The following is a 12,197-nucleotide window of genomic DNA, read 5'->3' on the forward strand; positions in this document are numbered from 1 at the left end:
AAATATATTGGAGAAAAAATAAAAATTTGTGTATTTAGAAAGGAGAGCTAGTTAGCACTCCCCTAGACAAGGATGGAAACACATAAATGACCGGAATAGGCACAGACAAGTTCCGGTCGCAAATTTTTTTATTATGTAAATTCGAGAAATACTCCCGGAAATACACGGAAATGATCATAACAAGCGGGTACTTTTACCATACAGACCTATGCAATTTTAAAGCAATGAAGCCCTGGTAAGATAGTTTTTCATTTACCACCCAAATTGGAATTTTAATTGGAGAGTTATTTTTTTTATTTTTATTTGTATATGGTATATGTTTCTTTCAAACTAAAATAAGTCATTACAATGAATTAACAAATGTATTTGCGTGAATACAAACATGAAATAGATTGGTATGGGTCAGTTGTCATGTAAATACCATATAAATTTAAAATTAATAGTTAGAGACGTACATATCTTATTTTGAATATTAGGATCACTCTTAGTTTTGCAGAGATAAAATGTTTATAAATAAATGTGTTTTGATAAATAATTAAATTAAGAGTAAAGTTGCTATTATTTTAAAGTCATAAATTTAAATTATTATAAAAATTGCTATTAACGTTCATTTGCAAAGGGAAGGTTAAAGAAATCGTTAGATATTTCCAAACAACTAGGTAAAATTAAAGAATAAACAATCTTATACCACTTTCCTAAGTAATCTACATAAATATTACTGAAAATTTATTTATGGTAAATATTAATAAAAATGCAAAAATATCTACAGTATTATTGCAACAATATAAGACTCAAAATCCTTTCACATTTTACATTGACTATTCCTATACATATATGTATTTCCCACATCCCACATAGCGGTTGTTATCAAAATAGCAAAGAATACAAATGACAACCAATATGTTTGGCAACATTGGTAACAACATAAACACCCGATGATACGGCCACGAAAAGTGTCAACAAGCCTAAGAATGAAAACTGGCCCACATGCGGACGTATATGTTGCTGAAGGCCCAACCAACCGCCGTGATCCACCAGCCACGGCACTAAATCATCTTCAATTATCTCAGCAATACCGTCCACCAGAAATTGCAGATACTCGTAATGACCCTGACGTACACAGTCGATGGCGAAACCACCACACACCGCAAATATTGAGATTATTTTACCCCACGTTATATTCGAACGAAACAAATCTTTGGCAACCAAATTGAGCAACATAGGAGCCGTATCTCCATCGACCAGTTCCCCATAGGGGGCACGCGATAGCTGTCGTGAGATATTTGTGTAGACGCGCGGATGCATTCGTTCCAATTCCTCACCCATCTGTAAGGTAAATTAAAAATATATTCATATATAATATAACGATATAAATTCAATATAATTGTAATTAAAGTGTTTACGCTGTTCAATGCTGGAAACACTTCATAAACCACCGCCGAAGAGGGCTCCAATATGGTGCGCAATCGTTGAGTGGCTTTCCGATTTAGGACGCCAGCTCGTCGTAGTCGCGCACGTATGTACTGGCCGCAAAGGCATTTCCCCTAAAATGAAACAAATTAAAGAACTCTATAAAAATAGTGTTAAAATAAGTTGGAGAAAATCTAAGAAAATATGTTTATGTTAATGTTTTGCAAATTCCGTGAAATGAGCACAGCGATCATTAAGTAGAATGCTCAATTTCCGGAATTTTTTTTTTTATAGAAAACTGGAATAGGTAGATTATTAAAAAAAAGTAGTCTATATAGAAAAATAATCTATAATCTTAACAATGCTTATTTCCACATTAGGGCGGGACATATTTTCTCTATTATTTTGTATTTTTAATTTTCTTTTTTTTTATAAAAAGATAAATGTTTATCCTATTTATTATCCGTAATATTTTATGGCAATATAGGTAGAAATGTTTTTTAAATTTTTTTCCGTTAAATCGCAATTTAGGGATTTTAAACTGAAGTGAAATTTTCATCTCTTAAAACTATGCTACAATGGCGTCTACATCAGCGGTGATGTTTATAATTGAACGAACTCACGCTGCAAGCTTGTCTATTTATGTTTTTAAAAGGAAATTGACCAAAAACAAAAAAAAAATAATAAAAGAAATAGCGCTTTCTAAGTGTATACACAATAAATGTTTAAAGTGTATCACACCGTGTATTAAAGTGAACTAAAATTTGTTTGTAAAAGTAAAAATAATCTTTAGTGATAGTTGAACTTAGGGTCATTGGGAAATTCCTTAATTTTTTTAGCCTATAACCTAAATCTTTCCTAAATAATATTAAAAATCGCTAGGCGTTATGGACAAAGAGATATTACGTGATAAATGGGTTTCCCGAAGCAAAAAACAGCATATTTTCAATAATCTTTTTTTTTAATAAGTATTTAATTTGAACTTTTTATTATTCCATTATGACGTAGTTTTCGGCAAGACCTCGGAAAACAGGTGCCTCCGCGTTGACAGTTGAACTTCTTAAAGGATCATAAGAAGTAAAAAGAAGAAAATACGTTTTTATTAAAACCATACACTAGGTATTGGACGAAGAAAAAAAGAGAAAAATTGTAAAATTTCTCGATGTTTAGTTAAAATAGTTTTCAATAGTTGTAATTAAACAAAAAAAGCCATCGTTCAAGATCTTGTAACTTATATCTCGAAGACCTGTGTAAAATTCCATTAAGATTGGTTAAGTAGTTCGCTAGAAATCTTGGCAACCGACTTTGAAAACAGTTTTGAGAAAAACGCGTTTAAAGTTTTAAGTTACTATATAAGTACCTGACCTCGTGTGCGTAACTTTTCAAGACTGTATCTCCAAAACTATTAATCGAATCAACTTGAGCATTTAGGTTAATATTCTAAAAAATATTCCCTTTGAGTAATCAATGAAGAATCCTCGAACTCTCCAAAGCTTTCAGTGAGCTTTTTATGAGCTCCTGTATATAAATTTCCTTTGAAAAACTCTCTATACATTTACATATGTATGTATGTATAATTACTAAAAGTGAAATAAATTAAGTTTACAAATTTTAAAACTTTATTTTGAATTAAAGTTTTTGGGATTAGCAAGTAAATTTTATTTTTAGTGAATTTTTAATCTAAAAGTTGTTTTGTTTTTTTAGAAAACAGATTATGATTGAATCCTAAGTAGTTTCTGAGTACTAAAATTATAACAAAAATTACTAGGACTGATCTTTATTGGAGTACTAAAATGATCACAGTAAGTACTAGGACTGAACAGTTTCAGGGTACTAAAGCGAGCGAAAAAGTGGCGAGCAATGAATACTAAATGATAACAAAAAAGTGTGTCCTACAGGGCATAGACACAAATATATCATATATTGACTTTTAAAAGTGAATTTTACTTGCTTTTAAAACCACTTGTAGAGCACGTGCTTTTGACTTTCATCTGATTTTCAATTTCCTCTCTAGAACTGCTGATTTTAAATTATATTTTGTGTTTACATGCGAGTGTTTACGTATGTATGTATGTGTGTTTCCACTATGGGGTTTTCTTTGCACTTTTTTCCGGGTCCTTCATGTGAAGCGGTCAATGTGTGAATGAAATTTCACAGCCGGCTAATGCACGAATTAACAGTGTGTGCAAAAACTATTGAACTAAATGGTTTTTCTTTTTTGTTTAGTTGTATTTTACATTACATATACCCAAAATGTGTATTGCTTATAAATAATATTTATTGTTGAGATTTAGAAGTATTAAAGAGAGATGAATGAAGATTGAAGGAAATAAATATTCTTTTGAAGAAATCCTGGAATTTGCAGATTTTTTTTGCCACTGTCAAAACAGCAATAACATATTTGGAAATACTTAGTTTAAAACTTTTCTTGTTTAATTTGTGTTAACGTGTTTTTTTTTTCAACGCATCCTAATGTATTTGCGAAATGAGTTGAAATTATCTTAAGGTGTGTGTATTTATTTTAGTTTATTGTATGTACATATGCAGGTATTAAATTTATTAAGCCATGTAAACATAAATCTATGTATGTATGTATGTAATTTGTCTATTATTTAGCAGTATACCACATTTAAATGTCGATTTTTAAGAAAGCAGAAGCTTAATTTATAAGTGTTATTTTATTGATTGATGACAACAGAAAATAAATAATTTTGAAAGTAAGGTAAACTAAATTTTTCACATGGGGTAAACTAAAAAAATCACATGTGCCTTTTTTTATTTCTTAAGTGAACAGAAATTGGACAGAATTCCAAGATACAGATATATAAAAGGACGAAATTAATTATTTAATAATTTTAAATATTTTAAATTCATCTACTAAAATGCTTCAAAACCATAGTTGTGAGTTTTTTAATTAAAAAACATACATCGAGATTGGTATTTGAGTGGTTCAGGGATGCAAATGTGACCTGTATGCAATGGCCTAGTCAATCCCCTCATCTCAACCCGATTGAGAACTTATAAAGGGGCCTTAAGAGGAGATTGGCAGCCTTTTCTTTTCAAAATAAGGAGCAATTGTGGCAGAAAGCAAAGGAACTTTGGGATGCTACCCCATTAGGAACCTGCCAAAAAATAGTTCAATCCATGGCGAATCGAATTGGAAAACTAATAAAAAACCACGGAGGATATACAGGTTATCCAAAACCCATAAACCGTAAAAGGATAACTTGAATTTTTTGATTTTATTTGGAAAAAAATATTTTACACCTATTATTTTGACCAATGATATTTCTTGATTTGAAAAAAAATTCAGTTTTAAAGTTCGAAATGAAAGATTTTCGTCATATTTATGTTTAATAAAGTAAAGCGTAAATATGTCTAAAACAAAATAGTTTTAAATGCAAATTCTTCAAAGTTATTAAATAAAAACTGTGTACACCTATTATTTTGTCCATAAGTGTAATAAAAAATGATCCTTCAAAACAAAAGCTGGAATGAAAAGCGATAAAAGGGAATGATATACTACATATTGATAACTGGAAAAAGAGTTAGAAGATGCTGTTGACAGGACGAGTTTAGAGATTTTTGCATTCAATTTTTTTATTTCACAATCCGGTATTTAGAGTTAAAATTTTTTTTTTATTCGACTTATTCTAGTACAAAACTTATTTTTAAGGGGCAAATAAGACTTTTTTTTGGCAGTAGTAGGGGATTTTGAGTATTAAAAAATATTTATATATAATATTAATTATTTTAAAATTTGAATGGTATACTTATACACATTTTAAGATACACACATTAGAATTTTTGAAGAAAAAAAATAATAATTTTCGAGTTACATGTCTTATCCGACGGCGCTAAAACCAAAATCCTCTACTAATACAATGATTACGGTCTTTTTTGTCTATGAAACCTCAAAAAAAATTCTCTACTAGAAGATATTGTCCGTACAATGACCTACGGTTGAAAAAATAATAAACAATTTAAAAAATCGCGGCGTTTTTAAAAAAAATTTGAATTTTACCCAACATTATTTTCGTTTTTGGTCTGTCAAAATTCAGTTTGTGATCACATCAAAAAACTGGTAAGTCATTATATGGAGAACTAGTTACTACAAATTTGAAAAATGTAGTTATAAGAAAAACGCGTTTAAAGATTAGCTGACGGAGTTGATTGAACTGAGCGGCTACACATTAGAACCTATCGAAAGCGATTTTTTTCTTAATTTCACACTAGATCTGCCCCTTAAATTTTCAATCCAGCATTTGGGTTTAGAAATTCGAAAATTACTTTTAAATAAGTTAGTATTTTAATTTCATTTTTATAATATTAATAATTTTAATGCATTATTTGCAACACTGCATATAACAATTGATCACGTTAGTTATATCGGGTGTTTTCTTCGAGGTATAGAACTTTAAGTTGGCATTACTGTTCAAGATGGCGACCGATTTAACAGCTGTCAAGTGATTTATTCTGAGTTTGGTTTGGCAATTCATCTTGAATAGACTCACGTCTGAAAAACGCTTGCAAATAGGTATCGCGCACTACGTTCATTTTATCGTATTATGCGATAAAGCGCACTTCTGTTTGAATGGCTACGTCAACAAACAAAACTGCCGCATTTGGAGTGAAGCTAACCCTCAAGTGTATGTTGAAACACCGTTACATTCAGAAAAAATTACTGTTTGGTGCGCTTTATGGGCTGTTGGAATCATTGGTCCGTACTTCTTCAAAAACGATGATGGCCAGAACTTAACAGTCAATGGTGATCGGTATAGAGCCATGATTACTAACTTTTTCATTCCTGAATTGAACAACCATGATGTCCAGGAGCTGTGGTTCCAAAAAGACGACGCAACATGTCACTCAGCTCGTGACACAATCGATTTATTGAAAGGCACGTTTGGTGACAGCCTAATATTACGTTTTGGACCTGTGAATTGGCCTCCAAGATCTTGCGATTCAATACCGCTAGACTACTTTCTGTGGGGTTATGTAAAGTCATTGATCTATGCGCATAAGCCACATATGCTTAACCATTTGGAAGACAATATTCGCCGTGTTATTGCCGATATACGGCCAGAAATGTTGGAAAAAGTAATCGAAAATTAGACGTCCAGATTGGACTAGATCCGAGCCAACCGTGGCGGTCATGTGCCAGAAATCATATTTAAAATGTAATGCCACAAGATTATCTTTTGGTTAAATAAAATTTATGCCAATCCAATAATCCATCGTTGTTTTAATGCAATTTAAAGTTCTATACCTCTAAAAAAACACCCTTTACAAATATTCCAGTTAGTTTTATTTTCGCTGTATAAACTGTCAAAAACTCGTATCAACTAATGTCAACAATAATCATGAGCGGCACGTAAACAACGTAACGACACCGACCAAATGAACACATTAAACCACAAACAAAACTGGCTTTGAAATTAATACATATTTACAACGCTTAACAATTGCAATTGACAAGTCGCCGCAGCATCACCCAATTTACACAAGCGGTAGTAACAAGCGCGACCTTGAGTTGTCCAACAACTGTCAAAGTGTAACCGTTATATACGAGCACACACACTCGCCTGCACGAACGCTTTGACAGTGTTGTGTAAAAAAAATGGAAACTGAAAACAATTATTTAATAGAAATGATAAAAATTAACCTTATCGATCTTCGTTTGAGTAAAATATTTTTTTCTTGCTTTTTTTTATTTTTATTTTTTTATAACATACGCTTTTAACACTGTTAACGCCACCTTTCAACACCCATGCGAACTTTTATACAATTGATTTGATTTCGCTATAATTTATGCACGAGTTTTTAGCATATAGTTGCGCTTCATATACAAACCCCTTGTATATATGTATGCATGTGCATTTGTAAGTATATATTATATAGTTGTCAATTTAATTGACACGTTTAACTGGCGGCAAATAAAAGAGCTGAGTTAAGTGTAATCGAATATCGCTACTCATTGCTAGCATTAGAGTGATGTATTTATTTGCATACAAACATACACATATATTATATGTGTACATATGTACAACAATATCTCTCACATTTTTAGTAAAATAGTAAAAAATCGCTGAGTTAGTTAGTAATATCTGATAATAGTAATACGCTATTTCGCATCATATTATTTTTTTATTTTTATCGATTTTTGAGAAATGTTGAACTGTAAAATATAAATAAAGCGCTTGCCGGCGATTTAAGACGGATTTGAAAACCTGTCGTTAGAGATAAATAACGTGGATTCGTTGGTATTTTTATGTGCATATATATTATATGCTGCAATTTTAGCAGCATTTTTAAACAAATAATTATTGTTTTAATTAATGTATGCAATTAATACTTGCTAGTATTGATAGTATATACATATGTACATATAAAAGGTTAGTTTTATATAAGGTCTAGTAAAAAGCTATAAAGCATAATTTTTGCATTAAATTGGAGATTTTATTTAGTAAAGTTAGAATGATTAGATATATGTCAAATATGCATCGTTTTTTCGTTAACTTTTTGCCACTTTTACGGTAATTTCATAATGCCACTCTCATAGAAATCTTCGTCCCTATAGACAAAAAACTTATACAGTTGATTTTGAGTCGAATTTTTCATCAGCAAAATCATTCGCCAGAGACAGGAAAAGATATTAATAACTTGATGCCAGGTCCGGACTATAAAAACCTTTTAACCTGACGTAGCGTTGCCGTGATAGAACATACTTTCTCTCCTATTGAACAAATCTGGCCGCTTCAAAGCGATTGCTTCCCTTAGATAGTCCAATTTCGAATGAAGAGTAGCTCATGGCAGATAATATCCTGCCAATCTCGCTAAATAAATAACAAAACCTTCCTGACCGTCAATCCTGACATGACTCTTTGGGTCGGCTCACTGCGATTAAATCACGTCCGTGTTTGCTTGACGTTATTGTAAATTTCCCACTTTTCATCACCAGTAATCAACCGCGTCGAAAATGGATCGATTTTGTTCGTATTCAGCAGCGAATCGGAAATTGAAATTCGGTCCATGAGGATTTTTTTACCACGTTAAGTGATAAGGCAAGTGATCTAACGCTGTTTTGATAATAAGTTTTAGGTTTAGACCATCTATTGGAACAATTATGGGTTTCTTTTTACTTGACTTTATAACTTGGCATTAAACACTTTTAATAGCTTATTCACTTGCTGGGAGGCAAAGAAAAACGATCATTATCAAATAAAATAAAGATATACTTTTTCATACATATTATATTTCTACTGGAGCTCGAACCAAGATGGTGGTATTTTTGTTATTGTTGTAGAAAAAATATGACCGTTAGCCTAAATTCCGTGGAAAAATAGGGTTCGAGTTTCATATCAGATGACAATACCGCAAATGATTCATTTTTAATAAGACCAGCTCTATTGCTAACACAATGATTTTGATTTTGGACCAAATTTCCCTAAATGTTTTTTCGCTAAAAAGTTTCTATAAACGTACTATTGCAAATATTTTTTGCATTGAAAAGACTATTTCACACTATTTTTGAATAAAATTTCCATAACTCAGTTAAAAGTGTTATTCTCACCCATTAATTATTTGTAGTATTACTATTCGACACTATAAAGGTGTGAAAATAATCATAATAAAAATTCAAACTATTTTTTGTTATCTATTTTTTAGGTGTGTTTTGTACAGGTTTCAAGAGATAAATTTGGTAATGGTTATAGACCTGTTAAGAATAAAATTTAAAAAAATATAATTCCAAAATAAAATCACATGAATTTTTTTCTCACAATGGACCTTCTAAAGGACTAGGTACGTCAGAGACATTCACCCTATCCTACTTGCCTACCTGCAAAAAATTTATAAGTAATAAAATATAATATTTAAAAGGTTGCAATTTCTCAATAACATGGGCTAACTATTTTCAAAAGTCAAGTGTAAGTACCAAATAACTAAGGACTTATTTGGCATTTATAAAGCATTAGAAATTTGCCAAATGACATCTATATTCTACTGAATGTATTCCCCTTCAATGCATGATCTACAAAAAGAAGTCAAGAGCGAAACTTTCTTCGCGTTCGCAAAAAATTCAAGTGGTGACTTTTAGTTTCCACTTTAATTAACTCAACATAATATTTGCTCTCTTAAATTCCTTAATTTGATTATAACATTGCTAAAATCGTAGATTGAAGCAAAATATTTGTGTAACAAGGAACAGTTCTTGAAACAACTAGAAAATGACCTATTACTTATTTTGTAGAAGTCTACACAAACTGAAGGGATTGGTTTGTTTGTCAAAGTCGTGTCATAACTCTGTTGTTATCGTATTTAAAATCCATGTATGCTTTTTAGATATAAAATTTCTGTTTTTAAGGAGAATGCGAAAGTGTATCATATTTTAGTTTTACCTATGTAAAATATAGATTTTTGTAGTTCAATTATTATGTGTGGTTTTCATTATGTCAAACTTAATGAAAATCGTAGTCAAACCACTTTTCGAACCAAACTATCAGTTTAGTGAAATAAGTTGATTTTGATTTGTTAATTCGGTTAGGTTCAGATACAAAAACAACTGAAATGAACAGCTTTGACGTTTAAATATTTGTTATCCACTTAGTAAGTCTATTACCCCCATATAGTGAATATTCCATACACTTATTTGTATATGAGCATATGGAATTGGATTCAATATATTCTTGAGAATAATCTTGTTAGTGATAAACTGTTTGGTAGAAAAGACCGTATTGCCCTGACATTTTCTTTCTTTCGGCAATGAGATCCAAATGTAAAGTATATGCGTAAGAGATGGTAAGTATGGTTTAAGGATTTTATTTTATATCATCTAAATAAGCACACAGACAAACTGTGTACACTTTTGCAAAATATGTGATTGTTTTGTTGCTTTTATTGGATATTATATGACCAAAAAGGTCACGCGATTGATCACAGCTTCGTTACTTTTTTCCGTATATTAAATATTCATTTTTTTAAATGAATTAACCATATGTTACGCACCTGATTGATTATTTCCGCTTTATACTCCTGATAATTGCTGGCTGTTACAGTGCTCGCCAATGAATTCGTGGACGCGGCACGTGGTATTGTTGCACTACCATGTGGTGGCAAAAGCCAATCCGAGCTGCTCTGATTGTTGTTTTTACGATTTTGCAGAAATATATCATTATCCAGCGAAGAAGATTTCAATTTCGTTGATAATTTCTTATTTTTCGTATAATAGCTTTTTTGTTGTTGCGATTGATGATGATTCGGATACGAGAGTTGTTGTTGGAAGAGTGTAGGTGGTGGCGGTGGAGGTGGTGTTTGTTGTTGTTTTAAATTTGGCGAAGGCATTTGTGCAGATTTTATTATTATTGTTTTTGTTGGTATGCATTAAATGCGATTTGATAATGGTCTAAAGCTGATTGATGCATATACTTGTTTGTTGTTGCTGTGCAAATGAATATTTAAACGCTTCAGAAGTTGAATTATTCCGTATTAAAAGTGTTTGTATTTTATTGAAACAGCTGTTGACACCATAAACGGTTACGCGCTGCTGAGCAGCTTTGCTACGTTTTATGTGTACTTTTTATTTGCCTGAGTGGTGAGCGGCAGCTGCTGCTTATGGTGCGACCTTACTGGTTTTGTTGAGTTTTGTCTTTGTTACAAATAATATAATATTCGCTCGCCTTTTCAACGCATTCTCTATGACCAACTAGTGCACACACATTTTTCCTTTATTGTTGTAAATGCAAAGCCTTGTCTATTGCACTTGAGCAGCTATTTATGCACATACATACCTACATATGTACATATGCAAGCGGTACTTGGTGCTCACAACCTTATTTTTCCACAACGTATGTGTTTTTTTTTTGTTTTCTCTGCTTTTTTCCGTAGCCTTCACTATTTTTCACTTGTCTATTGTTTCTACTGAATTGTCAGTTAATCAGCAGCAAGCTTTGGTGCGTCCATCTCATTTCTATCGATTGTGTCGGTCTCGTTTTACCTGCGCGATGACTTTCGCGATGATCTCGGTCGCTCAGTACTGATCTCAATCTTAATTTTGATCTCAGCTGTAGCGGCGACAGCGACAGCGACACGAACAACGATGGCGACGACCTATCCAACTGCTCGTGAGCTCAAGTTAAAAAAAAATTTTTTTCGTCTGCTTTCGATTTAATTTCGTTGATTTTTGATTAAGTAGAATATTGAGAAGCAAACAATAAAATATATAGCGCGTTTGTCTACCCTTCCGATCGTAATTGTTTTACTTATTTTTGTTATTCACTTTTGCTTTTGCTCCAATCCACTGTCAAAGCCGCGAATTCCAACAATACTTCATTCTTTTTTTTTTTTACTACTTTCTTGCTTTAGCTCATATAGAAAGAAAAGCAGAGAATTTAAGCGTTTAAGAAAATATACAACTTAAGCTGTATTATATGTAAAGTCACGACTGTGGTCGGTTAGCGCGGTAGGCGTACGTGTATTAAATATTTGATAATAATAAAATTAAAACTTGCACAAGTCGCTGTGAAATACACGAGTCAATTGAGCCGCTGTGTTTGCGTTATTTCACAGTTTTTTTATTATTTAACTTGCTGATTACTTTTCGTTTGCGCTGCGTAGCGCTCCGGCGTCAAGCACATAACACACGAACAGAACGGGCTAGAAGGCTGGACTGATTTGGAGCTAAGCTACCTAACGCCATCGCCTAATAACGCCGTCACGTTAGGTCGCTGTTTGCTCGTGTGTATGCACAAGAGAGCTGACGCCGCACACAAGACAACACAAAAATACTC

The 12,197-nt window shown here is 32.1% G+C and overlaps 1 protein-coding gene and 1 non-coding gene across 2 annotated transcripts; one reads left to right on the top strand and one right to left on the bottom strand.

The window, feature by feature from the left end:
- Positions 1 to 28: 28 nt before the first annotated feature.
- LOC118683281 (U6atac minor spliceosomal RNA) lies at positions 29 to 128 on the top strand. The gene has a single exon (XR_004979205.1). It is a non-coding gene; the product is annotated as a U6atac minor spliceosomal RNA (small nuclear RNA).
- Positions 129 to 284: 156 nt separating this feature from the next.
- Debcl (Death executioner Bcl-2) lies at positions 285 to 12,197 on the bottom strand. The gene is made up of 3 exons (XM_014235788.3): positions 10,417 to 12,197; positions 1,404 to 1,544; positions 285 to 1,326 (listed from the first exon to the last, which is right to left on the bottom strand). The coding sequence occupies exons 1-3, from the start codon at positions 10,750 to 10,752 to the stop codon at positions 868 to 870; spliced, it is 936 nt and encodes a 311-aa protein (XP_014091263.1). The 5' UTR covers positions 10,753 to 12,197; the 3' UTR covers positions 285 to 867.

This window comes from Bactrocera oleae, chromosome 4 (assembly GCF_042242935.1).
Source record: "Bactrocera oleae isolate idBacOlea1 chromosome 4, idBacOlea1, whole genome shotgun sequence".
Lineage (NCBI taxonomy): Eukaryota > Metazoa > Arthropoda > Insecta > Diptera > Tephritidae > Bactrocera > Bactrocera oleae.

Bases quoted from the DNA above. Each gene is read 5' to 3' on its own strand.
- Debcl (XM_014235788.3), bottom strand. From the start codon at position 10,752: ATGCCTTCGCCAAATTTAAAACAACAACAAACACCACCTCCACCGCCA. The intron at 1,545-10,416 runs GTGCGTAACATA...GTTTCATTTTAG, and splicing joins AAGCGGAAATAATCAATCAG to GGGAAATGCCTTTGCGGCCA. The intron at 1,327-1,403 runs GTAAACACTTTA...TTTACCTTACAG, and splicing joins TGTTTCCAGCATTGAACAGC to ATGGGTGAGGAATTGGAACG.